The sequence below is a fragment of the Geospiza fortis genome, unplaced genomic scaffold, assembly GCF_000277835.1.
Source record: "Geospiza fortis unplaced genomic scaffold, GeoFor_1.0 scaffold81, whole genome shotgun sequence".
Taxonomy (NCBI): domain Eukaryota; kingdom Metazoa; phylum Chordata; class Aves; order Passeriformes; family Thraupidae; genus Geospiza; species Geospiza fortis.
Window position 1 is genome coordinate 7,368,632 of NW_005054318.1, and position 25,284 is coordinate 7,393,915.

The window sequence follows — 25,284 nt, forward strand, 5'->3', positions numbered from 1 at the left end:
TCAATTTAACACTCTGGCTCTCATATAGGGCTAAGCAGGGCATGTACTGTTTACCACAGTCTAATGGCCTGGCTTAAAGCTGAATTCAAGTTCAGCTTCTCAAAATTGCTGCTCTCATGGACCGTTGTGGAGCTGATGTTTCTTACAGGGAAGGTCAGAGCTGTAGGCAAGTCTAATTGGGATTTCCTGGGTGGGAGCAAGAAATCATTTTTTTTTTACAAAAGAGGAGAAAATTCTTTGATATCTTGAACAAATGATGTTTTGCTACATCGATTAAGCTTTGTAGGCTATCTGTAAACTTGAAGAGCACTGGTTTATGCCCAATATATATTTATATTGATCTCATGTTTTCATGATACCTGTATTGTACTTCAAATGAGGATTGAGTCTGAAGTGCTTGGCCTGTAATGGAGAATTAATTCCACAGTTGGGAAACAGTGGAGTAGCTGAAATGGGTCCAGGGGTTGATTAGAAGTTATGAGAGGATTGTGGGATAATTGCCTTGGTGGACAGGTTTTTTTTCCATTGCTTTGTAGTCTGATATCATGCAACCAGCAAGCTCCCTGTGTGTTTCAGAGAAGAGGCTCTGCAATGAGAGATGGGCGCTTGAATGCAGTTTGATTTTTAAGCATTTCATGCTTGGGGGTTTTCTGCATGGTTTAAGCTGTTAGTGGAAAACTGAGGCATTAAATGATTCTGTAGTATTTTCTGAAAATTAATCTCTTCCAAAAAAAAGTTCATATAATTCGTAAAATGTGCCTTATGACAGTGGAATAATTTTAATTCAGTGAACTTTGCTGCATCATTCTATACTAGCCAAATAACGTAGAGGCAAAGGTTAGGTAACCAAACTTCCCCAATTAGACTGATGGTTAAAATGGATATTGTGTAATTTTGTGTGTGGGAAAAGCATATGAAATTTTTGTGGTAATTATGTGAAAGTGCTTAGAATCTACCTCTAGCAGCTAAGAATATGGAACCATTTTTATTTTCCATAAAGTGCTTGAAGTTGTAGCATATGCTGTCTACATAAATGATATACTCAGAAATTAAACTTGAATTTCTCAGTTCATTTAGAGCTGCTTCTGAATACCGAAGTTTTTAAGTCCTTATTGGCAAATCTAAGGTGGAATGTTTCCACAAATTTCACTCATTCCTCATAGATTCTCCCTTTAGTCATAGAATTATTTACTCAATACTGAATTTAGTGCTGTAGACTAATCAGAATCTTGTCATGTGCAGAAACACAAATCAGATAATATGTTCTCTTGTGAAGTATCTGGATAATACAATTTTGAAAATGCTACACATAGAAACATCAGAAATCAGTAAGACAGCCATTGTTTTGAGATTTTTTTTTAGGTTTTTATGGTGTTTTGTTGGTTTTTAGATTTTGGGGTTTTTTTGGGGGGAGGAGTTTTATTAAGAGTTGGGCAATGAGTTGAAAGCAGTGAGTGCTGTAATTCTGCTTTCCCTAAAGTCTAAATTAACATTGTCCTTTAAAATGTTATTTGTATTGAACAACATGCATTAATGTATTTCCAGCAAAACAAAACTCCAATACTGTCTACTCTAAGCATCTGTTCATATGTTTATAAAATCTAGTGTTTGTGGAAGCCCTCAGGTTGGGTGCCACAAATATGGGAAGTTCTAGTAATGGATGCTCTTATGTATCACACTTCTTGTTTATTTGGTTCAATTGTCTTGGCTATTACAAATAACTCAAAGTTTTACTGAGCACCTGATTTTTACTTTAGAAGGTTGGAGAGTAAAATTGTCAGAATTATTGTTAAATTATCCTTTTCCCATATTGAAAGCAGATGTTAGAGTGTAGCTACCAAAACCATTCTGACTCTGTTCCTTCAGAAAACTATACCAGAGCACCCACTGGCTTGGAGGAAAAAAAAAGGGTCATTTGCTGAGTGATTTTGAAGAATTCACTCCAGAGCTTTTGATTGAATTCTGTTCAATGCAAAAGTAAAGAAAGCTATTAGTAATTGCTCTTTTTTACTTTATGAAACTCAACTGGAGGATGTGTTTTGTTGTAATGATTTTTATTTTATTATTACATTTTGATTTGTGTAATTGTTTGTCCCTTTTTTGTTACACCTTTTTTTTTTCCATAGCCATTCTTTGCCCCATATCTTTATATGCCAAGGTATTACCCTGGCAGTTCTCATCTCATCTCACGTCCACCACTAAAAACGAGTTTGTCCAGAGATCAGAACAATGGCCTAGTAAGTATTTTGAAGGGTAATTCAAATACTAACCTAGACAATATATATAGTGAGTAATGAAATTGAAGGTTATTAATGATGGTTCTCTGTTAGACAAGTATAAGCTTTATGTTTATTATAAATATTTTAAGCAAAGGTGTTACTAACATGTAATGTAAATGTATTTTGTTTTAATTTTAGAAATTTCTTACAGAGGAAAACCAATTGTAGCATCCATGTGTAAAAATTAGAGAAGAATGACCTTTGATACTGGCAAAAATATATTAATGAAAATGCCAACTATACTATAGTACCAAAATAGATGTAGTGATAGAAGAAAAATGTGTGCTACTTGTAAATTTATATTCAATTTTTTTTAATAATGTGTCACAAATTTTTTGTACCTGGAGAAGATAAAATTACATCCTTTAATGTTGTAAAGAATGCTAGAAACTGGAAGATCATATTTAAATGTTAAAAGAAATATATTTAATATTTAAGTAAAACAAAATACATTTTATCTGAAGTGTTTTTGAAGTACATATAATTCAATTTTACCCATTAGAAGGGCAAAACTAGCAGACTTTTCTAGCTTCCTATAGAATAATAAATTTCCTATTTAACAGTATTTATTTTACTGACAGATGGCTGTTCAAATGGAATTATGTACTGAGGAAAGATAAAAATGTGAAAGCCTCACTTGTTGGTTGCTTTAATTCTAGGGTACTTATACAATGAGCAAGGCTGTTAAAAGGTGGTGAAAGCTTTAATCACTTAAAGAAAACAAATGTGTTTGTATTGAATTATGTATTATTGTGAGATCAGTCTCATTCACTGTTTACTTCATAATTTTTTTTGAGCCCTTGATCATTTTACCCAAACCATAATATTTTGTTGTTGTTAGGATGTTATCAAGGAGGATGCTGATGAGGGGCTTCCTTCACCCACAGACCCCTCAATGGTAAACGAGTAGTCACGTGGTGTGGAAATTTTAGCATCTCATTGCTTTTTCAGCAGTAATGAGTCTGCATTAATCATAACTGCAGTTCACTAACACTGCATCAGTGGTTTTGCTGGGCAAATAGAGTAGTTGAAAACTAATGTAGTTCGTGAATGAATTTAAAAGCTAATATTGCACTTGTAAGACGTACTCTGTTTTCCCCTGTAGTTTTCTCCTTGCCTTTCTCAGTCGCTGTGGTGAGCTTTCAGTCAAGTGTCGTGGTAGCTGAGCAGAGTGTAGAATGACAGCTGGTCATTCAGTGCTTAAGTTTTAGAAGTAATTGTGTTTTTCTGCTTCAGTCAACTCTCTCTCCCGAACCTACTTCTTTAGTTGGTGACATAAAGCCATTGCAGGTAACACAGTATAAGGCAGCTTTGATAGAAATGGAAAAATAAAATATTGCTGGTCATAACTTATTCATGAGTCAGAACGTTAACAGTTACCTTTTCTATGACTTATTTTGTTTTATCCTAAGTATTCATACTTAGGATGTCATCTTTATGGTATATGTTTTAACTCTAATTATGGTAATCGTGTTTTATACCAAAACAAAGACTTTAATGTGACTGTCATGATTCTCTTAATATTTGCTGCCAATAGTTGTTGGCAAAAGTTATAGTTTGATTGCATTTACTTTTGCTTTTAGTAAATAGTTGCAAAAATGTCTTTCTACTGTTGTGCAATGAAAAAACAATTAGATCCCACACAGATTCCAAACTCTGTTTAACTGTACATAACTTTCACTGAGAAACCACATATGTGCAGTGCAATGGAAAAGGTATGCTAAGTTTCTCTCTCCCAAGTAATTTTTTACTTTGTGTGAAGGGATGACTGTGGAGTAATTTTTCCTTTAGAAATGCCATCCTTGTGTTTGATTCCTTATCTCATTATCCTATTCTTTTCCCAGACCTTTGAAACTTGCCAGTGCAAGGAAAATTAAGGACTTGCTCAAAAGTATTAGCATGATGGCTGAGGACTGTGTGCCTCTGTGAGTGTGACAAGGCACACAAGCCTGGAAAAGCAGGATTTAGTCTTGGAGCAAAGTAGTGAATGAGTTCCAGCAGCAGAATTGGAACTGAGTGCCTCTTCTGCTTGCTGCTGAGTGTTTATCTTAATGCACATTTAGGTGCAGCTTCAAACAGCAGTTTAAAAGACTCCTGTAAGTAATCTATTGCCTCTAAGTAAGAAAATACAGGAATTGAAACATTAAAAAGAAATTTCCTTTGAGATAATGATAATGGAAGATTTTGTTAGATCTGTTTTTTAATTTGATTTATACTATTGTGAGTCTCTAATGCAGCATATCAGATCACATACTTTTCTAAGACTTAGCACTATTTAACCTATAGTGTAAATCTAAAACTTGGAATTTTTTTTAAAGTCTCTTGGGAAGTTGACAAGAAGGTTGTTAGTCGGGATATGATATGCAATGTATTTTCAGGGTTTCATCTACTCTAAATCCACTTCTTTTGTCAACTTTATTGAATTTTCCATGAAAGGAAACAATATTATGTTTGCATTATGTGCTACAATTATCTGTAGATGATGGGTACAATAATTTTATCCAGCTATTTAGGTAGCTCTTAATTGATGGGTCGTTGCTGCTGTATAAGTGATCCAACTTATTAAATGGTTTGGTGCACGCAAAGTAATTAAATAAATGAAAAAAAACCTGCACAAAGTAGTTAATGAACACCAAGATGTATAATTGGTTTGGTGATTGAAAACAAGAGGAGCATGTAGAATCAAAATTGTCTTTCATGCTAAACTGGCAAGGAGCCAGAAATGTTGCAACTCCTGTGTAAAATAGAGAATAATCATTGTTTTGAATGTTTGAGTCATAACAGGGCGAAAAAACAGGATTACTCAGGAGTATAATTTTTTTTTTACATAGATCATAATTTCTGCTTATTGCATGAGTTGACAGAGCTGTGTGGAGGCTGTTATGTGATCTAGTTATGGGTCTGCTGTTGTTGTCAGTCTGATGTTGGAGTGACCAAGTTCTGAAATTCCAGACCACCATCATTAGTCTCATAATATCTGTGTAAGTCTAGGTTAGCTAAGTAAAAATTAGGAATATTTTGAGTATAGTCATCCTGTATCAAGCATTTTACTTTAGCCACCTTCCATACTTAGATTCTGTTGCTGATGATAAAACTTGTCTGTCTCAGACCATAGTTTATTGTTCTGTACTGAATGGATCAAAACATAGATGTCAAACTGGTGAGTTGACCAAATGCCATCTATTTAGTTGTATCAGCATGAAGGTGCATGCAAATTTTAGGTTATCAGCTTGAACCACTAATGAAAATAGTCTTAAGATGCCAGTCTTTGACATCTGTGATGGAGACAAACATGCATTTCTGCTGGTTTTACTGCACCAATGCTTATTTTTGAATAACTGCAAAAACTTCTAGAATGCCTTTTGAAGAGTTTGTAGGTGGATTGCAGTGTTACCAGTCATGGAATTATAACATGGAATGGTTCACAGAATCCCCTTTCATGTTAGAAATCAAACTAGCATTAGCAGTGCTTGTCTGTCATAAACTTGATTTTGTGCTTTAGTTTGCATTGTTAATTTTGACTTCTTAGGAAGTAGCTTGTTCCAATATAATTACTTTGTTTAAATACATTTTTTCATACTACACTGAATATATAATCCATTAAGATGTATTATGTGTGCTTTGAATGAGGACTAATGTGGCTCAGAGCATGTAGTATAGATAAACATAGAGTACTTCTTTAGAAACTGGAAGTACTTTTCGAAAGTTTGAGCATGAATGAAAATGTATGGCATGGGAGTTTTCTTACAGATTTTTCAGTGCTTTTGTGTAGCATTTTTATGCTTTGAATATTTGTGCTTATAAGAAATAACTTTTCTATTCTGTGGGTGGTGCTGGTTTGTTTTTGGGGCTTTTTTGGGCAGGTGGGGGCGAGGGGCGTTGGCAGATTTGATTAGATAGAAGTTTGAAAAGTTATTTGAGGTACATTGGTAGTATAATGGGATCTTGAGATGGCAGGAGAATGTTTCATTAAAAGGAGGATTTTCTGTCAAAAACAATCTAAAACTTTTATGAAAAACAGAATATAGCGAGTGGTCTTTTTACAAATGCAAAACAGAATGGTCTGCTCATGAAAATAGTATTTGTATAGCATATCCTAAATGTATATTTTTAAGACCTATTTTAAAAGTTTCATCACATTATGGAAATAACCTGTGTCTATCCTAACCCTGATTTCCTGTTTACTTCAAAGCATGTTCTCTGTATGTTCAACCTTTGTGATGTCACTTTAAGCTGTTATTTCTTTTAATTCTGTTTTGTCCTTTTCTCAAAGCTGTGTAAGTCTGAGTTAAACAAAAACAGACAGGTACAGCCACTTCCTGTGAATTCTCATTCACTTGTTTCAGAGTCATTCCAGAAGCTATCATACTGGTGCTTCATGCTGGGCTGTCTGTAAACTAATGCTCATTACTAGCCTTGAGGTTTGTTTTGACAAGCTGCTTTTAGCTTTTGCATGGCAAATACTTTTCAGACTAATGTTCTCTAAGCATCTCTTAACAAAACCACTAAGGCTGAAAAATGTGTCAGTTTAAGTACAGTTTTAATTCACTTACATGATGACAATATCCCTAAAGCTATTACATTACTTATTCTTCAGAGAGTGCTTTTCATAAAGAATGATTTGGATTAATGTGCATCTATTTCAAACAGTTCACACTTTAACAAAAATAGTCTAAATATTTCAGCTTTTATGTATCTTTTTTATACACTGAAAGCAAAGTTTCTAAACTAGGTCTTAATGCATGCAGAAAGAATTGCTTGTCCTTGATTGTTAGAAAAATATTTTGATCTGAACGAGTATCTGTTAAATTAGAAGTGTTTAAAACTTTTCTTCACTTATTTCTGGGTATATCATAGATAATGTATTTGATAGATTCTGAGAACAAAGGCAATTGCTAACACATGTTGCTTAGGGACCATTTATTTTAGTGTTGCCCCAAAGTAATTTTGGCTATTACAGTTTCTTTTGTTCTAATTGATAAGCCTTCTTTCAAAAAATAATTAAGATTTGAATTAACTTAGTATCTTGTCTTTGTTGATGTATTATCTAACTCATGCCAATAGTAAATAGTGTGTTTATGAGGCAATAATGGATCACAAGCTGGTATTCTGAAGAAAAACTCACAGTGATGTCTTAAAGAGGAAAATTAAAGATGTATAAAAGAGGTATATGATAAATAGATTATGGGTGAAGCTTCATTCTGTCATTTTCATCATTTTGTTGATTGGCTTATATCCTTGACATGATACAGATTTTAGATGTGCTAAAATCAGACTAAATTAAGACCTAAAATTTGTCGTTTAGATATTGCAGTATCTGAAATGTAGGTGGCATGTTCTCTAAAGGAGTACCAAGCCCTAGTTTAAGTGCTTAGACTGAAGTGGTACTAAAATGTTTAATTTTTCTGCAGTAATTTAGGTAGATTGCCTTCCCAGAAAATGGGATATATCCTTTGTTTGTTTATTATCCAATTGACATGACATTAAAAAAAATCAGGAATGGTTAAAGAAACAAAGATTGGTGCTCCAGTTATTTCCAGGCAAGTGTGTGAGCTGCCAGGCTCAAATTTCCTACAACCCCCAGTAGTGTTCCCAAATGAAGCTGATAGTTACATACTTTAAAGTCCATTTCAAGGACATCTGGTGGAGAACTTTAGGGGAATTACATGTAATATTACCTAAACTTTGAAACTCAGAGTAGCTAGGAGTGTGCCTAGCTCCCCAGATCAGGATATCTTTGATAACAGTAAGTCAGAACTCTTGAGGTAGTAGATAATGGGGTTTTGGATTGCTGCCTTGGAATTACTAGTTGAATAAATTCTTTTTAAATATCCTGGTTTAGATAATTCAGATAACGTTAATAGCATTCTCTGTGATAACTCTTGGTTTTCACAGGGATGGGGATTTAGTAATTTAGTAATTTATCTAGTAATTTATATTAATTCTGAAAGATTAAACATCTTCCAAGTAATTAAATAAAAATGGGAAACAATATTACAACTCCAAAACCAGTCTTCATTGGTGATTTGAGGAATATAATAAAACTTGATTAACTGGATAGTCAAAATGCACTTTTACATCCCAGGGCTTGTGCATGTGATGATGACCTCTGAGGCTTAGAAGCTCTTTTGCATCCTCCCAAAATGAGCTGTTTGGTGCACAGTCTACAATACTGCACCCAAATCTTAATTTTAAGAAAAAAGGGAAGGTGCAACCTCCCTCACAAGTGGACAGCATACAAATATTTTTAACTGATAGAACTGATTCTGATTTTGCTTTTTGAAATTTGCAATCACTAGTGTAACTGCATGGGTTCCCATCCAGGGGGAATGTGATTTTTTTTTTAAAGAACATACTGCTTTAATACACTTCCACTCTCAGTATGCAGATGCATTTCTTTTAGTTTTCCACCCTTTCTTTGAAATTCCCAAAAGTAGCAACATTAACGGGACAACTCTTGTGTTACAGAGCTGAATAATTAGAAATCATATCTACCTGAATCTTGCCCAGATTTGGGATACATGAAGCATCCTCATAGTATCTTGTAGGGCATTTGCAGTGCTGCTGTTTCAGCACTGTGGTACACAGCCCCTTGGCTGATTGTGCATAAATAGAGCTGAAGGAACCTCTGGAAGATACACATATATTGTTAAAATTATTGTTAAAATTAATCCAAGTAGTTGAGGAGTTGTCTTTGTTTTGAGTGTCTTTGAGTTTTAAGTTATCTTTGTCTGATAATAAACCAGGAGATTTTAAGACAGAAAAATCTAAGTTGTATCTGCATTATTTGAGAAAAAAACCCCAAATATCCCAAAAACAAAGTAACTACTAAAGTTAGGGGAAAACTTGTGAGTGAAACTGCATTGTAAATTGATTAACCTGTGCTTAATATTTCTGATTTTTAATGTTTCTTTACTTAAAATTATGTAAGAGGGTTATTTTGTCACAAAGGCAGGACTCAAGGTGCTGGTTTTTTTTCTCCTATAAATACATATAAGTAATGTTTCCCAATATATAGATATTCTGATAGTAATTAAAAATGCCTGTGCATTCTTATTCTCATATCTTAATTTTAAAATATAGTTGAACACAGCTTGATTTGTGTTAGTGTGTATTGTGAATTTCTGGGTGTACTGAGTACTGGAACAAGTCTTATGTGCACGTTTCCTCACTTACAGGGAGCAGGCACAGGGTCAGCCACGGGAGTATCCCATGTATCTCTGAGCACAATGAGTGTGGAAGCTGTGTGTGAGAAGCTAAAGCAGATAGATGGTCTGGACCAGAGCATGCTACCTCAGTACTCTGCAACTATAAAAAAGGTATCAGTTGAATTTCATTTATGTGTTTAGTTCCTAAACATGGAAGAGGACACAAGAAGAGGAAAATATTTAGTTACCTCTTTTCTTGAAAATGTTTATTAAAAACATCAGATGTTAAAATAACATCCTAAGTTCTGTGCATGACAAGTTTGGAGGACATTTTAATACAAGCATTCATTTTTCAGAGAAAATGCTCTGTTGAAAAGGACAAACACTCAGAACTGTAAATGCTGATGAGACTGGTTATTCTGAAAAAAGAAGCAAGAAAAATGTTTTCAAAATTGCCATATGTAATGAAAAAATAAAAAGGGTTGCAAATGTCTTCTATATCTAGGTAGCAGTATCCCTTACTTTTTTCTCTGTGAAAAATTGGCACATCTCTCCTGTTGCAAATGGGTGGTGAAGATGGTTCTATTTCTTTATGACAGTCCACATCCATTTGCTTCAGAAAAAGATCACTGTATATTTTTCTGTCTCTCCTCTTTTCTGTGATAGATACATTAACACCAAATTGTTTTTTGCTCTTGAACTTTTTTTTTCACAATTCTGTGTGCTCTTTTTTATAAAGAAGGGAAAAATATGAAGGTTGTCATTACTGGATTTGCTGAGGTCTCTTTGTCCTGGAACCTATCATATCTTAATATAGAAGGATTTGATTCAAGGATTAAGAGACAGGTTTTTCATAGGAAGCTTCAGCAAAGTTACTCAAAACAAGAAGTAGGATGCTAGATTGCAGGTCATTAAGTAAAGCTGCAAAAAATTTTAGTTGCTTCCTTTGCTCCAGACTGAAAGAAGGATGTGCTCATCAGTTATCCCTGATGAAATTCCTCTTATTTATATTCTTGCATTGTAAGAATTACAAGGGATATCATGCAAAAAAGAAGGAAGAAAATGTTTCAGCCTGGTCTTTTTCCTAGTTTGAGTAAGACCATCTGCTGGGATATGGGTACAAAACCATTGAGATCCCTCAGTATAAGCAGAGCTCTCAACTTGGATCCTCCATTTTCTGGCTGCTCTCCTAAGACATAGTTCCTCTTTTACATTCTGTCTATGCACTGATATATGGTATAAAGAGAAATACCTCTTGTTGTTATGTAATGAAAATGGTTCTGTGCTGAATTTGGTGCTTTTGGAAGTTAAGCAGTATATAAACATGCCATATGTAAGGAATATAGATCTTGTTTAAGCACTTCTGTGTTGACCTCTGATTGATGATGAACATTAGAAAGATGTCTAATCTTCTATCCCTGGAAATTTCTGATGATGGGAGGAATGTAAGCCTGTTTCATGCAGAGAGGGAACTTCATGGGGGCAGTACTTGATCTCAGATGCCTAAAGCCAGGGGTCACGTGCTGCCTGGGACTTCATTGTCTTATTATCTTCAAATGCTTGGGTGTCTGCAGTCCATTTCTGTTCTGAGTTGGAGAAATGTAAGCTGATCAGTGTGGCTTATTGTCCCTGAAATTTTCCACCACTTACATGTTATTGCCTTATGTCTGTATATAGGACACTGTCATGTTGCCTTTTTTATACACATTTTTAATGGATTTAATATTTCCATTTTTTTCCATTACACATAGGTATTTCTTGTCCATCAACAATTATCACTAAATATACTTGTATAAAAACATATGGTTTTATATAGAATTGGACTTAATAGTGACTTTGGGAAATTTCACTAGTAGTCTGCATCCAGGTTTACCTCTACCTTTTTAGTCTGTTACTGCTGTGCCATAATTCTTGTATCCATAATTTACATTATTTAATTGTATTCTTTTAGGCAAATATAAATGGCCGTGTCTTGGCTCAGTGCAACATTGATGAACTGAAAAAAGAAATGAATATGAATTTTGGTGACTGGCACCTGTTCAGGAGCATGGTAAGACTTTCTGTTCAGTGTTCAGGTCATCATAAATTAGTCTTTTTTAATATGAGTCTTTCTTTCTTTCTGATTGCTTCCTTATTGTCATAATCTTTAAGTTTGTAAATATTGTCTTAAAGCATGAATGCATCTGCTATTTTGTTACTTTGTCTTTTTATCTTAAGCACTAATGAGTAACTGTTTGCTTGTGAATTTGCATCTTAATTGATTGTGAACTCTGAAGATTTTTACTCCTTTTTTTGTGGGATCTGTTTTTTCCTGTGTGGGTTCCCTTTTTGGAATTTGCTTATTTTAATGAAATGGTCAGAACTCAACTCTTTTTAAAATCTCTCTCCTACTGTTGAAGTTAGTCTGGGAATTCAAAGTATAGGTAATAATAAGTGCAAGGAATTGGGCAGGCAGGCTGTTACAGTGAGGGTTATGCATCACAGAGAGCTGAGTTTTCTCTTAAGTATTTTTAGACTATTGCCAGTTTTCTTTCTTGAAATAACAGTGTGTCTCTCAGCTGTAAGTCAATCTTGAAAACACCAAGAATTATATGATGAGATTTATTGTTAGGTATGAAGTGTTTGGTTTTGCTTTAAAATTTGTAATTTATCACGTACTAGTTTTACAAGAATTTAAGTATTTTTGTGGCATGTGGGTTCTTTCAAGGGTTTGAGCAGTAATAAGAATAATTTGTAAATACAAAAGAATTAGCAAGTGATTTTTCTACTTCTTTGAGGTCAAAACTGCATATGCAGGTACACATTTACAGCTGTGAATTCCTCATTCCTATTTTTAATGGAATTCTTGTTTATCAATTTTGAGAACTTTTTCTATTTATGCAATTACACTTAAACTGTCTCTCTTTGCATGGTAAGATACTTGAAATGAGAAATGCAGAAAATCAGGCTGCTCAGGAAGATCCTCGTGGAGCAGCGGAGCACGGTACAGCTGCGATTCCTCACAGTGACCTTACTCGCCGTCCTGGCCACAGCACCGAGCTGCCTCACACTGAGCTGACAGGGCTTGCTGGCCAAGCTCCCTACACACTGAACTTCAGCTTTGAAGAACTCAACACAATTGGTCTTGATGAAGCTCCTCCGCGCCACAGTAACTTAAGTTGGCAGGTATTTAATAGACAAATGTATTCTGCTTGCTTACCTGTATGGAAAAGAGGTTTTTTCCAGGCTTGCTATAGACAAGTCAAGAAATAAGTCCTTAGGATAAGTTCAGATGCTTTCAGTTCTCAGTCTAGGTAAAGCCTAGTCCTGCAGAGATGTAAACTCTAACCATAGTCTGAGTTGAAGTCTTTAATTTTTGCCATCTGAAAAGTACTCATCTGTTCCGGTAATCACTCTTCATGACAAACAACCTAAAGCTATCACGCTTTTTTCATCTAGCCTAGGGTGGTGTCTTCCAAGGCTTCTGTATTTTTGTATTATTCAGGCTTTGTGTATTAAACATTTTAGCTGTGTGCTAACCAGACATTAGCCCATTCAACAAATGTATTTGTTAGGTTTTTGGAAATAGACAGTGCTCCATGACATCAGAACCTTGTCCTTACAATGCATAACCTGTTCATAAATTCCAGAAGTGACATCCTTCTCCAGCTGTGGTTTCTGCCATAGGAGGCTAGTTTTCTTCTGTATCTTATGAGACCATGTGAAGTGTTGGGTTTTCATTTGTCTATCCTTAAGAAATAAGACTAATCACCACTTAGTTGGTGGCTAAGTAGTGGTTAGAATTAAAAAAAAAAAAGAAACAGCAAACCCAGTGACACGAACCCATTTCATCTCTAAAAGTAAATTATAAAATCTTGAAGGTGCAACAAAATAAAAAGACACCCCAAATTCCTAACCATAGGTGATACTTTCAGTAATTAACATTGTGGAAGTGGGTTTGGGATATATATCCCAGAGGTAGATTTTTATCCCAGATTCTTCTGAGTGTGTGCATGCGTGCCTGTGTTTGTTTGTAGGATACTAATTACCCTTACTGCCCATTTCTATGGAGTATCAATGCATGTTTTTTCTAGACCAAAATGGCATTACAACATTTGATGTATTTGAATAAACAGCGCTTCTGATGCCTATATAATTATCTAAAGTTGAATCAAAGGAATGAGAAAGGTGGTTTGTCCTTAAGAAAACATTAGAATTCACCTGTTAGATTTTTTTAAGTCAACACCGACTTGTATTTCAACTTCTCTGTTGTGGTGAGTTGGCCCTGGCTGGATGCCAGGTACCCACCGAAGTTTCTTTATCACTGCCCTCCTCAGCTGGGCAGGGGAGAGGAAATGTAATGGAAAGCTTGTGGAACAAGATAAGGGCAGGGAGAGATCTCTCATCAGGGACCATCACTGGCAAAACGGACTGCACTTGCGGAAATTAGTTTTAATTTGTTACCAATGATGTCGGAGTAGGGTAGTGAGAAATAAAACCAAGTTCTAAAAGCAGACATGAGGGCAAAGAGAGTTATGTTTGTCAGAAAACTGATTTTTCTGAAAACAGATACGGGCAATGGAATTTTGCCAGGATATATTGAAGTATGTATGGTGGAGGTCTTTTAAAGATGTTTTTGAGATTTGTTCAACATTTAGATGAATTCTTGCTCTTTCTAATATAAAATACAAATTTTGTAAATGTATGAAATGTATTAGAAAAGCCCATCTTGACATACAAATCCAATCTTTGTAATTATACACTCAAGAGTTAGTCTCAAATGCACTGGATAAAATGCTTATTTTGTGGAAATTTTTCATTATGGGAACGAAGAATAGGAATATTTTCTCAGTTTAGTTTGTGTGTGTGATTCCATATATATGTTTATAGTAAGCATATTTAATTATAGTGTTTACAATTTCGCTTGCATAATCTTATTTGCAGCAACGAAAAGAGTAATTTAAGTACATATTTAATGCTCTGAGTTATTTCATGTAGGAAGATGGATAAAAGTAAAAATAGATAGTTCATTTAACTGTTACCTTTTTCTCTTCTTTTTTTTTCCAGTCACAAACTCGTAGAACTCCAAGTCTTTCAAGTCTTAACTCTCAAGATTCTAGTATTGAAATATCAAAGCTTACAGACAAAGTGCAGGCAGAGTACAGAGATGCATATAGAGAGTATATTGCTCAAATGTCCCAGTTAGAAGGAGGTGCCAATTCTACCACAGTAAGTGGGAGGTCCTCCCCTCATAGCTCAAGTGCTTTCTACATGGGCCAGAGCACGTCAGGGGGCTCCCTGCACTCCAGTGCAGAACAGGAAAAAGGAAAAGATGGCGAACAGAAACAGGATGATGGAAGAAAGTCCTTTTTGCTGAAGAGGAATGATGTTGATTACAGTACTTCGGGTGTTTCGACTAATGATGCATCTCCTTTGGATCCTATAACGGAAGAAGATGAAAAATCTGATCAGTCTGGTTCCAAGCTTCTGCCAGGAAAGAAGTCTTTGGAAAGAACAAGTATTTTCCAGGCTGCAGATTTGAAACTTAAGGGAGTTACTCTCCGGTACCAGAAACTTCCCAGTGATGAAGATGAGTCAGGAACTGAAGAATCAGATAATACTCCACTTCTTAAGGAAGGTAAAGATAAGAAAACAGATATCAAAATAGAGAAGCAGCCCAAATCTCCAGAACATGGTTCTGAACCTATCAGAACCTTCATCAAAGCAAAGGAGTATTTGACAGATGCCCTTCTGGATAAGAAAGATTCATCTGACTCTGGTGTAAGATCCAATGAAAGTTCTCCAAATCATTCCCTCCACAATGAAGGAGCAGATGATTCACAGCTTGAAAAGGCCAATCTCATTGAGCTTGAAGATGACAGTCACAGTGCAAAAAGAGGAATTCCGCACAGCCTTAGTGGCCTTCAAGATCCAGCTGTGGTTCGCATGTCTATTTGCTCAGAAGATAAGAAAAGCCCTTCTGAAAGCAGCCTGATAGCAAGTAGCCCTGAAGAGAGCTGGCCAGCCTGCCAGAAAGTCTATAATTTAAACAGAACCCCTAGTACAGTCACCTTAAATAACAACAGTGCTCCAAGCAATCGAGCTAATCAAAATTTTGAAGAAATCCAAGGTGTCAGAGATCCATCTCAAATTATCCTGCACCCTGGCTCAGGTTCGAATCCAACTGCAGTTCAGAATGAGAACCTGAAGACGGCTGCTCACAAGCGAGGCCAGCGTTCAAGTTATACCAGGCTTTCAAAAGATTCGTCAGAGCTCCACACCGTTGCAGCCTCAGAGGGAGCTGGGTTTGGAGAAGAGAGAGAGAGTATCCTGTGAAAAGCAGCCAGGTTGAAAAGAGTATGCTCATGAATTGTAGCTTGGAATTCTTTGTCAGTCTGTGGTTACATTAATCTCTGTAGTTCAAGCTTTCAATATTGTAAAAGAAAGCCTAGATTATTTTCAGTCATTTTCTCTGAAATGAGGAGTAATTTTTACCAGAAGCAAACTACTTCAGACCTTCCCCGCATATAAAAGCAGTAGATGTCAGCACGGAAAATCAGTTCTTTGTTATAACACTGTGCAAAGGTTTGGTCAGGGGCAGATTTTACAGAAATATGGTTTAATTATGAAAAGTACAATGTGATTTTGCTTTTCTCTTGGGATATGTATTACTTATCCCATCTAAACATTCCGTTAATTCTCCATATTAGCAAGTAAAGTTAATGCTGTCTATCCTTGCCATTTGATGTTCAAGATGCCAAAACATAGAATAACACAATCTTACCAAACTTTGCATTAATTTATGAATTAATGTATGCAACATAAATTACCTATGTTGAAATTTGAGTGTTAAGGTACTTGTTTGGCTATACGTATACTTTTGCTCTTTGTATGTTCAGTAGTTACTGTTGAATTTGTGAACTTTGGGTAGAGTGGTGATAAGGTTTGTAAGGACTGTTGTCTTGATGTGTCACTGGAATTGGCGGTTATTTATAAGGTAATACCTTATCATTGACTTAGTGGATCCATTATTTATTATAGCTACACAGTTTGCAGTCACTGAATAGATGGTCTCCGTAGATGCAACCACCAGATTAAAATACAGTAAGGATAAAGTAGAATATGATATGTGAATTTATGAAGCATTTGTGGCTGTGTGTGGTTTTTCTTTGGTACAGTGTTTATCATTTGGTTATGGAAAAAAAATAAGCAGTGTTTGCCATTTTAAAACTAATGCATACCTTTTGGAATCTTGTCAAAGCTGTTCTCCAACATCTTTATTTCTGAAGTACAGTGTTTGAAGATTTTTTTTATCATCTAAGTAATGTACCTGAATGATGTTATAGCAAATACTTGTACTGTCCAGTGAAATCTGCATGGTTTTGAGGAAGAATTGTTCAAGCTGGAGTCTGCTAATAGAAAGAAAATAAAAAATAAATTGGCATGTTGGGCTTGTGTCCAAATTTCTTTTTATTTGCAGTACTTTGTTTCTTCATTTGATAAAAATGTTAAATCCGTGTTGTTGTGGGTTAAAGTACTTCACAGATTCAATTCTTTAACATGCATTAAAACATACTTTTTAATATAATGCTAAATAAGTATAGAAATACATTTGATAAATGAAATTGCCAAAGCAGACATTTCTAAATTGAGTGCTGTGAGCTGCAGAGAAGTGGACACCTCTCACTAGTCCAGAGCAGTATTCCTGCTGTTTTGGCAGTCACATGTGCTGGTAACTCTGCACAGCTCTGCCTGTATCCCAGTGCATCTCCAACCAGATGCTTCCCAAGGGACCTTGTGGTCTTGGCCTTTGTTTTCCAAATCAAGAGGATGCATTTCTATGCCAGAGTCAACAGAAGTCTTTCTGCATTTATGTAGGTTCTCTATTTTTTCAGTCTGTGGATGTCTTATACTTAAAGGACTGGAGATGTGATCTGTCCATTTCTGGATTTGGTTGAATTAAAATTTACTCAGTGTTACAGAAGTACTGGAGACTTGTGTGCACTATTAGAGTAATGGTTCAGCCAGAAAGCCTCCCAAAACAAAATATGCAGCTCCCAAAGCCTGTGTAGCTTCATAATACTTTGCCAAATCTTTGGAAACAGTTTTTTGGGTTGGGTTCTTTGTCTTAAAAATTAGAGTACATTACTCTGCTCTCAGGCATTTTTGGGATGTGAAAGCTTTTGACAGAAAGATACTTAAAATTGTTTTGTAAGAGAAGACAAGTGTAGCCTTCTTCATTTAGGCATATAGTATTGACAAAAGATACAAATTATTTGGAATAATTTTATCTTAATTCCTCTAAATAGATGAATGACAATTTGTTGTATGGTTTTGAGGTATTTTTCTTCCTGAAAGTTTTATCCCTCAAGTCTTCATAAAATACCAACATTGGGATGAAAGAGGTGGTTGAGTGGAAAACTTTTCAGTGTTTCTGTCCTGTGTTCACTAATACCAGTGGAGTTGCTTACCATCACTAGGAAGCAATAGTTAAAGAAACTGTCTGTGTAAGATGGCACAGGGCTTAATGCAATTCTCCCTTTGGGTGTGTTGATCCATGCCACACATGGGATGTGGTACCTAAAGTCATGAAACTGTGGTTCCATCCATTTTCATGGACTGCTTTATCTGCGTTATGTAGTAATGCAGGCTGTAGTTTATATCATCAAATGTGTTCATGGACTTAATTATTTAATGCCTTCCTAGCAAAGTTCCTAGAATTGGGAAATATTAATACTTTATGGCCAGTTTAAGAACAGCATGCCATAAAAGCTGGCTTTTAACAGGACAATAAATATAACTGACTCTCAGAATCTTCTTGCATAAAAATAACTAGACAGAGTGAATTTTTCTTCTAAGTTTTTTTTATACAGGTGTTCATAAGCTAACAGAAGAAACTGGTAGTATGATAAAGGGAGAGAAGAGAAAACAAAGAAGTGGAATACTTAATACAACAGAGTAGTAAGTGTCCTTTAGTACATAACAGAAATATGTTAGTTACTGTTTAATGTTTTTTCACATGTAGAATATAATGGAGTAACATTTGCAAGAATTAAAAATACACTGCAGTTTCCTAGCTGAAACTTGTTTTTTTTTCTCTACCGCAGTTTCTATGGCTACTTGCTTGCATAGTTGCACAATTTTTCGAGTTAAGAAACCATAAACAATTTCCAGTGTTGAAATATTTAATGGTAGCTCTGTGACTTGTGGGGATCATAGAACCCAAGAGTTCCGTGGAAAATGGAAGTGAATGAAAAGTATAAAACAATAAGACAACTGCAAACTTATTTCTGGTACTCACTGCTTTCCAGAACTCTTGTAATGATAGTTTATGTATCCACTGTAATTTTGGATGGCTGAATGTAGAGGAACTTGAAACCATGACTACTTTGTCTAACTGAATCTTAAGAGCGCAGTTTGGCTTGTCCTCATGTTATGATGCCTGGATAGGATTGCATGGTAGGGTGAAAATAAACCACTTTTGGAAGGAAAAATTGGATGCAAGTAACATTCCAGGTTTTATATGAGACTCTTGTGGCTATTTGCCAGCCTTTTCCAGGATTGCAGTTTCTGAGGAAGTGAGAGAGGGAAGTTCTTACATTTCACTTGTAAAACTTGTGACAAAATGATGGTCTGGTAAAATTCTTGGAGATCTGGAAAAAAGTTTCCAGTTTGTGCCTGTCCTGGTCATTCTGGGATATCTGGTCACCCTGTGTGACTTTGCCCACAGAGCAGAATAGGTATGGGATGTTGGTAAGTTTTCAGACCCTAGCTTTCTTAACTTTTCTTTTCAAATACTGTTACATTTTTTGGTTTCTCCCCCCCCCTCTCCTTTTTTTTTTTTTTTTTTTTTTTTTTTTTTTTTTTTTTTTTTTTTATGTAATCTTTGGGAAATTTTCCTGAGACACATTTAGCATGAGTTTATACAAAATGCTGAAAGTCAGTAGTTTCTCTTGTGGTCTGGGGCTCAACTGTTCACTTCTGTCAACAGAGTCCACAAAGTGTCTTTTTCACATGTGCAGCTCTCATGGGAAGCTTTCTGGACCTTGCTGTAAGAATATGGGAAGTTCTCTGTACAGCTACAGGATAACACAAGCAGAGGAGCCACAGTTCAGCATGTTGCACCCTGTGGCCTTGATCATTTTGATCAGCTTTATCATCTGTAACAGGTTTGTTTAAGTTTCTAAACGCATTACTAAGAAATTGCCAAAGAAAAATAATACCTGAATATTTGAGATCTTGTAAAAGAAAGCTACAATAGTGGTGAAATAGAAGTGTTCATACCAGTTAGTGAATTTTCAGACACACGAGGGAAAAATATTGTAGTAATTGGTGAGATAAAGACTAATTTGGGGATTTTGGTCCTTGCTGTGCTGTATAGGAGTTGTAGTGAGGAGGACTTAGAGCAAAAGTCCAACTTCAGTTAAGCGGAGACTGGAAAGACTGTGCTAAACTTACATGCTGTTTTCTGGCAGCCTTTGTGCATCATATTTTCTAGATTTCAGTTTTATTTCTTAAGGCCCATTTTATTAGATTAAGGGCAGGGTGGGCAAAAATTCTATTTAGAGTCTTTCTTCTTGGGAATAAAGAACAGTTTCATAAGTTTGGCATATTCTCACAAGTTTCTGAATTGTAAGAAACAGAAGAAAACCAAAGGGAAAATGAGTGCTCAAAAAATTTCCTCGTATAAATAATTGCACACCATGTTTCCAAGCTTTGAGTCTAACATTTATGTTTTCATGTGTGGGTCTGACTCCTGTGATATGCTTAATATTTTGGTTAAGCTTTGGTTTAGAAGTTTATGCCCTGTCTTCCATGAAGTAAGACTCAGAGCTACAGGGTTCTTAGCAGTGGTTTTTTGCACTCACAAGTGATGTAATTCTAAAAGAAGACTGATACTGACAACACCAAATGTTAGGGCCTTTAAAAACATTAACAGGTCGTGTTCTTGTCCCCAAATTGTTTGATGGTGACAGTGGATAAACTTATAAAGGAAATTCTGTTGGCCAGTTTCCTTCTCTTAGTTCATCGTTATCTTTGGGTCACCTAAGGGGAAGGGAAAAAAATCCCTGGGATATTTTAGAAGAAAAAAATCTTTTGGAGGAAAGAAAAGACAGGTGAGAGATTGTGTAACATTTTATGTAGCAAAAGGTTACAATTGAGAGTGCTACAACCCACCCCCAGAAAGTCAAGGGTAACGCAGATTCTTGTTAATGGTTGCCTTGGGGCAGCTTAGAGTAAAAGACACTGAATGGCTGGTGTTTCTAAATATATACAGGGTTTATTGCAATTTTGGTTGCAATGGAAAGCAGGTATGTAGTAATTTTGGTTATTATTGTCTACATTAATATCACAATACATGCTTTAAAAATATATAAGGAAGGGACAAGGATAGAAAATTCTCACCATCAAAAGGCATCCTTACACCAGTTGGTAGTTGCAATTATAATGTCTGTTATTCAAAGTGGTGGTTGCAGACCATCAGGTGGTGGGAGAAGTCACACAGCACCCCCTAAAACACTCCATCTATTGAGTTTTCACCAGCTCAGGTTCAGGTGAGAATGGGAACGCCCAGGCACCTCTCCCGGGGTGGGGAGTTCCATGCTGGATGGTGATTGTGGATTAAGGTTGTGGTTCACAGGACACTTCGGAAGCCTTTGGCACCCTTAGAGCTGTCTGTGTGAGCCCAGTGGAGTCCATTATGGCCCATCAGCAGAGATGAAAACCTTCAGGCAGAGTGCGAGTGTCCCAGTACTTCCCCGGCAAGGGAGCCACCACAGCTGAATTCACTTTAGTAAGGACATGAAAACATTCCCGAGCCTCAGGGTTTGCCTCTTTCCTTATCTTGTTCAACACCAGCTGTAGCCTGTAGAGGCGTGCTCATCCTCTGCACCTGGGCGGGTACTTTGCCCATCGCCGGCTTGCCCCTGAATGTTTGAGCTGTCAGTGTCACTTGTGGATACATTCTGCTCCCAGACCTGGGATGATTGGACAATAGCACCCCTTTATCTTATCTCAAGTGCCTGTCACTTTCCACACTCCAGTCAGTAGGCATAATCGGGGTGGGGTGAGCTGCCCTGGTCTCAGATGAACATTTCTTTGCAGTTTGCTAGAGTGGGCAGAAGTCCTCTGATGATTTTTACAGTGTTTAAGCCATTAACCATTTCACTCTCTCACGGAGAGTTGGTGTATATTTCTTTTAAAGATGAGATTCCAGCAATGGAGCATGCTTCTTGTTTTGTGAATTCTCAGAGCTGCCATTACACAGCACAGTGTTCAGGGTTCTTTCATGTTTCAGGTCTGAGTACTGAAATTGCATATCCTTGTTCCTTCTAACAGAAGTAACCTGGATTGCAGAATTATCTTTGTGAGTAAACCAGAGTGTCTGTATATCATTACTGGAGTACAGTAAGTTTATTGTTTATGAAAGAGAAGTGGAGGAAAGGAATGTTAGTAGTCCATTATAAGATTTTTCTTTGTGTCCAGGATTTCTAATCGTAGAAAACAAAAGGAAAATTTTGAGTAGTTTGTACATGTCCCTGGAACCTAGAAATAAAAACAAAGACATAAAATATTGACTGTGGGGAACAGTTAAACTAAAATGGAAATTTTGTGATGCCTTACTGCCTTGCCTCACTAATTAAACCACAGGGAAGCAATCAGCAGAGATTTAACTTTTTGGTTTTGAATATTACTTCCGAAATAATGTCATGGTTTGTGCTTGGTTAAAAGCAATACATATTCTTGAATATGTTTACATATTGCAGTACTGTCAAATCTTCCTCATTTGTTACAGTACTTTTGAGAGGCAGCAAAACTTTCCTAGGTTTATTTTGGACACCAAAAATCTTTTCCCACCTCAGCACTGGTAGAATACAGAATGATATGTATTTTTTAGGAGAGTCCTGAGCTTTCATCTGCCAATCAAAATGGACTTTTGTTGAGAGACCACCTTTATTTTATGTTCATTGAAACAGTAGAAAGTCCTGAAATCAAAACTAAAGATTCCTATTAAGTTGACTTTTTCTCATTACCCAGCTTTTTTTTTCCATCCTCCTTACATTCTCTGACTAAACCTTACAGTCTGTTTATGGGCCTCTCCTTTTGGCAAAACCTAAGATCCTGTCTTTGAATGATTCTGGCTTTAGGCAATCCAGGCATTTGGGACTGGGTATGTATTTGCTTTCCCTTATTGCTGGACATGCTCCTGTCCTGTCTTGCCCCCACGCCCTGTGTAGGGTGCACGAGCACATCGTGTACTTGGAACTGTTTCAGTTCTGCCTCAACACCTGACTGATAGCTGGGGCTTTGTTTGCTGAGAGTGTGACTTACTTTCCCAAACTTTTGCATGGTAACCTCATAACTGCTGTACTCAGCAATTTTTTCCACTTCAGCAATGGCAGAAAATGCTGTTGTACTGCAGTGGTGGTGGTGTTTTTTGCTTGGATGAGGATATTTAATTGGTGGGTTTTTTTACCCCAGAAAGGTTTTACAGCCTAGGTAGGCTCTAAGTTCTACAATCAATTTTTCTCTCACTTCTCTCCATCCTCTTCCTCAAGTCCTGGAAAATTCACAGGATACATCCACAGTCCACAAAGCTGGTTTTAAAATACAATTTATCTGACATCTTTATTGTGGATGATATTGTGGACACATCTTAAAAAAATGCACTAATTTATATCTGCCAATGGAAAAAAACTTCATTTTGTGGGGGGGAAATCTGCTTCTTTGTTTCCTTGCATCTGTTCCTGGTAAATAATCAGGCAGCAATTGCTCATAGGATAAGGACAGTTGTCAGCTCATCTACACTCTAAGTAGTCTGTTAAGATTGTAGAGGAACTTTATAGTTGCACTCAGGAAGAGTTAATTTTCCTCTAGGTTCTCTAAGTTATGCCTGATGATGCAGGTCTGAGTCGCACTGCAAATAGTGTTATGTGCAGGACATTTTAGCACTTGCTTTCTAGTAATATGAAGAATCTGAAAGGTTCTACATTTGTTTAAAGACTCAAGAGTCAACCTTTGGTGTTCAGATATTTTTACTCTGAAAGATAAAAAGCAATCTTGATTTTTTTTTTCATTTTCTATAAAAGACAAATCATCAAACCATAAGCCTATTTAACCTCCGGACATATTTACATCTTTGGAATATAAAGGAGGGTTTAGAGGTTTTGTTGTTCCAGGATGCCTTCTGGTTTTAATTTTCAACATCATCTTTTCAGTAGCTTCTTTCAAGGTGTGACGAGGAACCATGAATAATTTCCTCTGTTTTCACCATCTGTGCTACCTTCTGCCTCTCTTCCATCTGATGACAGACTAGCTCAGCTTCATCAGATCTTTTTATATGCTAATATGAGCCAGAGTCTTTAATTTTGTTGTCCATGGCTACCGTGTTCAGTAATTTTTATTTTTTATTTTTTGTCTTCACATCAAATTGCAGGTCTCTTTTTACAGTAATTTCTTTAAGCACCTGGTGCTACTTTGCAAAACTGAGATCCATAGAACTAATTTATCTGCATAGACCCATTACTCTCAAGAAAAAATACAATGGTGATTCATCCTAGATTTGCAAGAGAAGGTATTTATGCTTAAAATTCAAATTCAGGAAAGTAGTCCCACTTCTGTAATTTTCCAGTATAGGAAGGGGACAGTTGTTTTATTCTCATCCTTGAAATTATTTGGACTTTCAGAAAAAATTGAGATTACTTTTGTTGGGACTAGTTGTCTTTTAGCAGAGACCTGCCACTCCTCATCTGAGATGGACTGTGACTCTCTTGATGAGTAACTGGCTTCTAAAACATAAGGTCAGTTGGCTCAGGTTCTGTCAACTACGTTATGGTTCTTCAGTTCTTGGGGGTTTTTTTGGTCTTTTCTTTCTTTGTTTGTTTGTTGTTTGGTTTTGTTTGTTTGTTTCAGGGACAGTAGATGAAAAGAAATAAAAAATCACCTATATTTAAATAGCCCCTGGTGTTCAGTGGGGGGTAGAAACCTATCAGAGTTTTTTCTCTTCAGGAATCTTTTCAGGTTGTGCAAAGTTGGATAAAGTACTTACACAGTCATCCTCCTACTGTGAAGAGCTCCTCTCTAATCTTTCTGGGAAAATAACCTTCAGTTCATTGTGGGAGGTTTTTTGTGGGTGGTTTTTTTTTTCTTTTTGGTTGGTTGGTTAGTTGGGGTTTTTTGTTTGGTTTGTTTTGGTTTTTTTTTTTTTTAATATCTATCTGTCAGTAACAAAAAATAACATCTCTATCTGATCTTGGATCTGATGAAGAATTCTTTACCTATTCTAGTCCCCTCACTGTTTCAGTGTCCCCCTTCCTGTTTCAGTGTGAATAGTGGGTGTTTGTCAGGGTTAGGGTACTGATGTTCCTATGCTATGGGAGAGATCCTTATTAAAAACATAAAGAGTTCTGTGAAAGAATGCACTAAAAAGCCTTCTGTTTCTTCTCTCTTGGCTGAGTGTCCAGACTTTGGACTTTCTGTTGGAGCTAAAGAAGCTCAACCATCCCATTGTCTGCTCCACATTCACTGTGCAGCATTACCTCGGTGCACCAGCCACACATGTTCAATTCAGTGTTCTCAAAGATCCTCTAGGTTGAATTAAATTGTTTCCAGCATGGAAGACCAACAGAAACAAACCAGGTAATGATCAGGGCTAGGACTGCAGGACAGAACCTCAGTGGAGTTTACAGCATTGCCATTCCTGATTACATCTCTTAAGGTTGTAACATTGTTTGGAGAGCAGGTGAAATCCACACTTTGGACTGTCACTGTCACGTCAGTTTTTTGGATAAAGTGAAGTCCTATAACTTTCCCCCTTCTGAAGCAATTCTATTTTAACTGGGGAATGTAGTTTTATGTAGCCTCCCATTCCTAAACCA

The 25,284-nt window shown here is 36.3% G+C and overlaps 1 protein-coding gene across 4 annotated transcripts in view; it reads left to right on the plus strand.

Annotated features, from left to right (window-relative positions):
* Nucleotides 1–16,877, plus strand: part of KIDINS220 (kinase D interacting substrate 220) — a 69,194-nt gene extending 52,317 nt beyond the window's left edge. The window contains exons 24-29 of one of the 4 annotated variants that reach the window (XM_031056475.1): nucleotides 2,127–2,237; nucleotides 3,121–3,177; nucleotides 9,458–9,598; nucleotides 11,379–11,477; nucleotides 12,344–12,592; nucleotides 14,474–16,877. In XM_031056475.1, coding sequence (XP_030912335.1) covers nucleotides 2,127–2,237; nucleotides 3,121–3,177; nucleotides 9,458–9,598; nucleotides 11,379–11,477; nucleotides 12,344–12,592; nucleotides 14,474–15,742 — 1,926 coding nt within the window. In that variant the 3' untranslated portion in view covers nucleotides 15,743–16,877. The remainder of the gene's footprint in view (nucleotides 1–2,126; nucleotides 2,238–3,120; nucleotides 3,178–9,457; nucleotides 9,599–11,378; nucleotides 11,478–12,343; nucleotides 12,593–14,473) is intronic. The other 3 variants (XM_031056476.1, XM_031056477.1, XM_031056478.1) reach the window with 3 other exon arrangements.
* The last annotated feature ends 8,407 nt before the right edge of the window (nucleotides 16,878–25,284 follow it).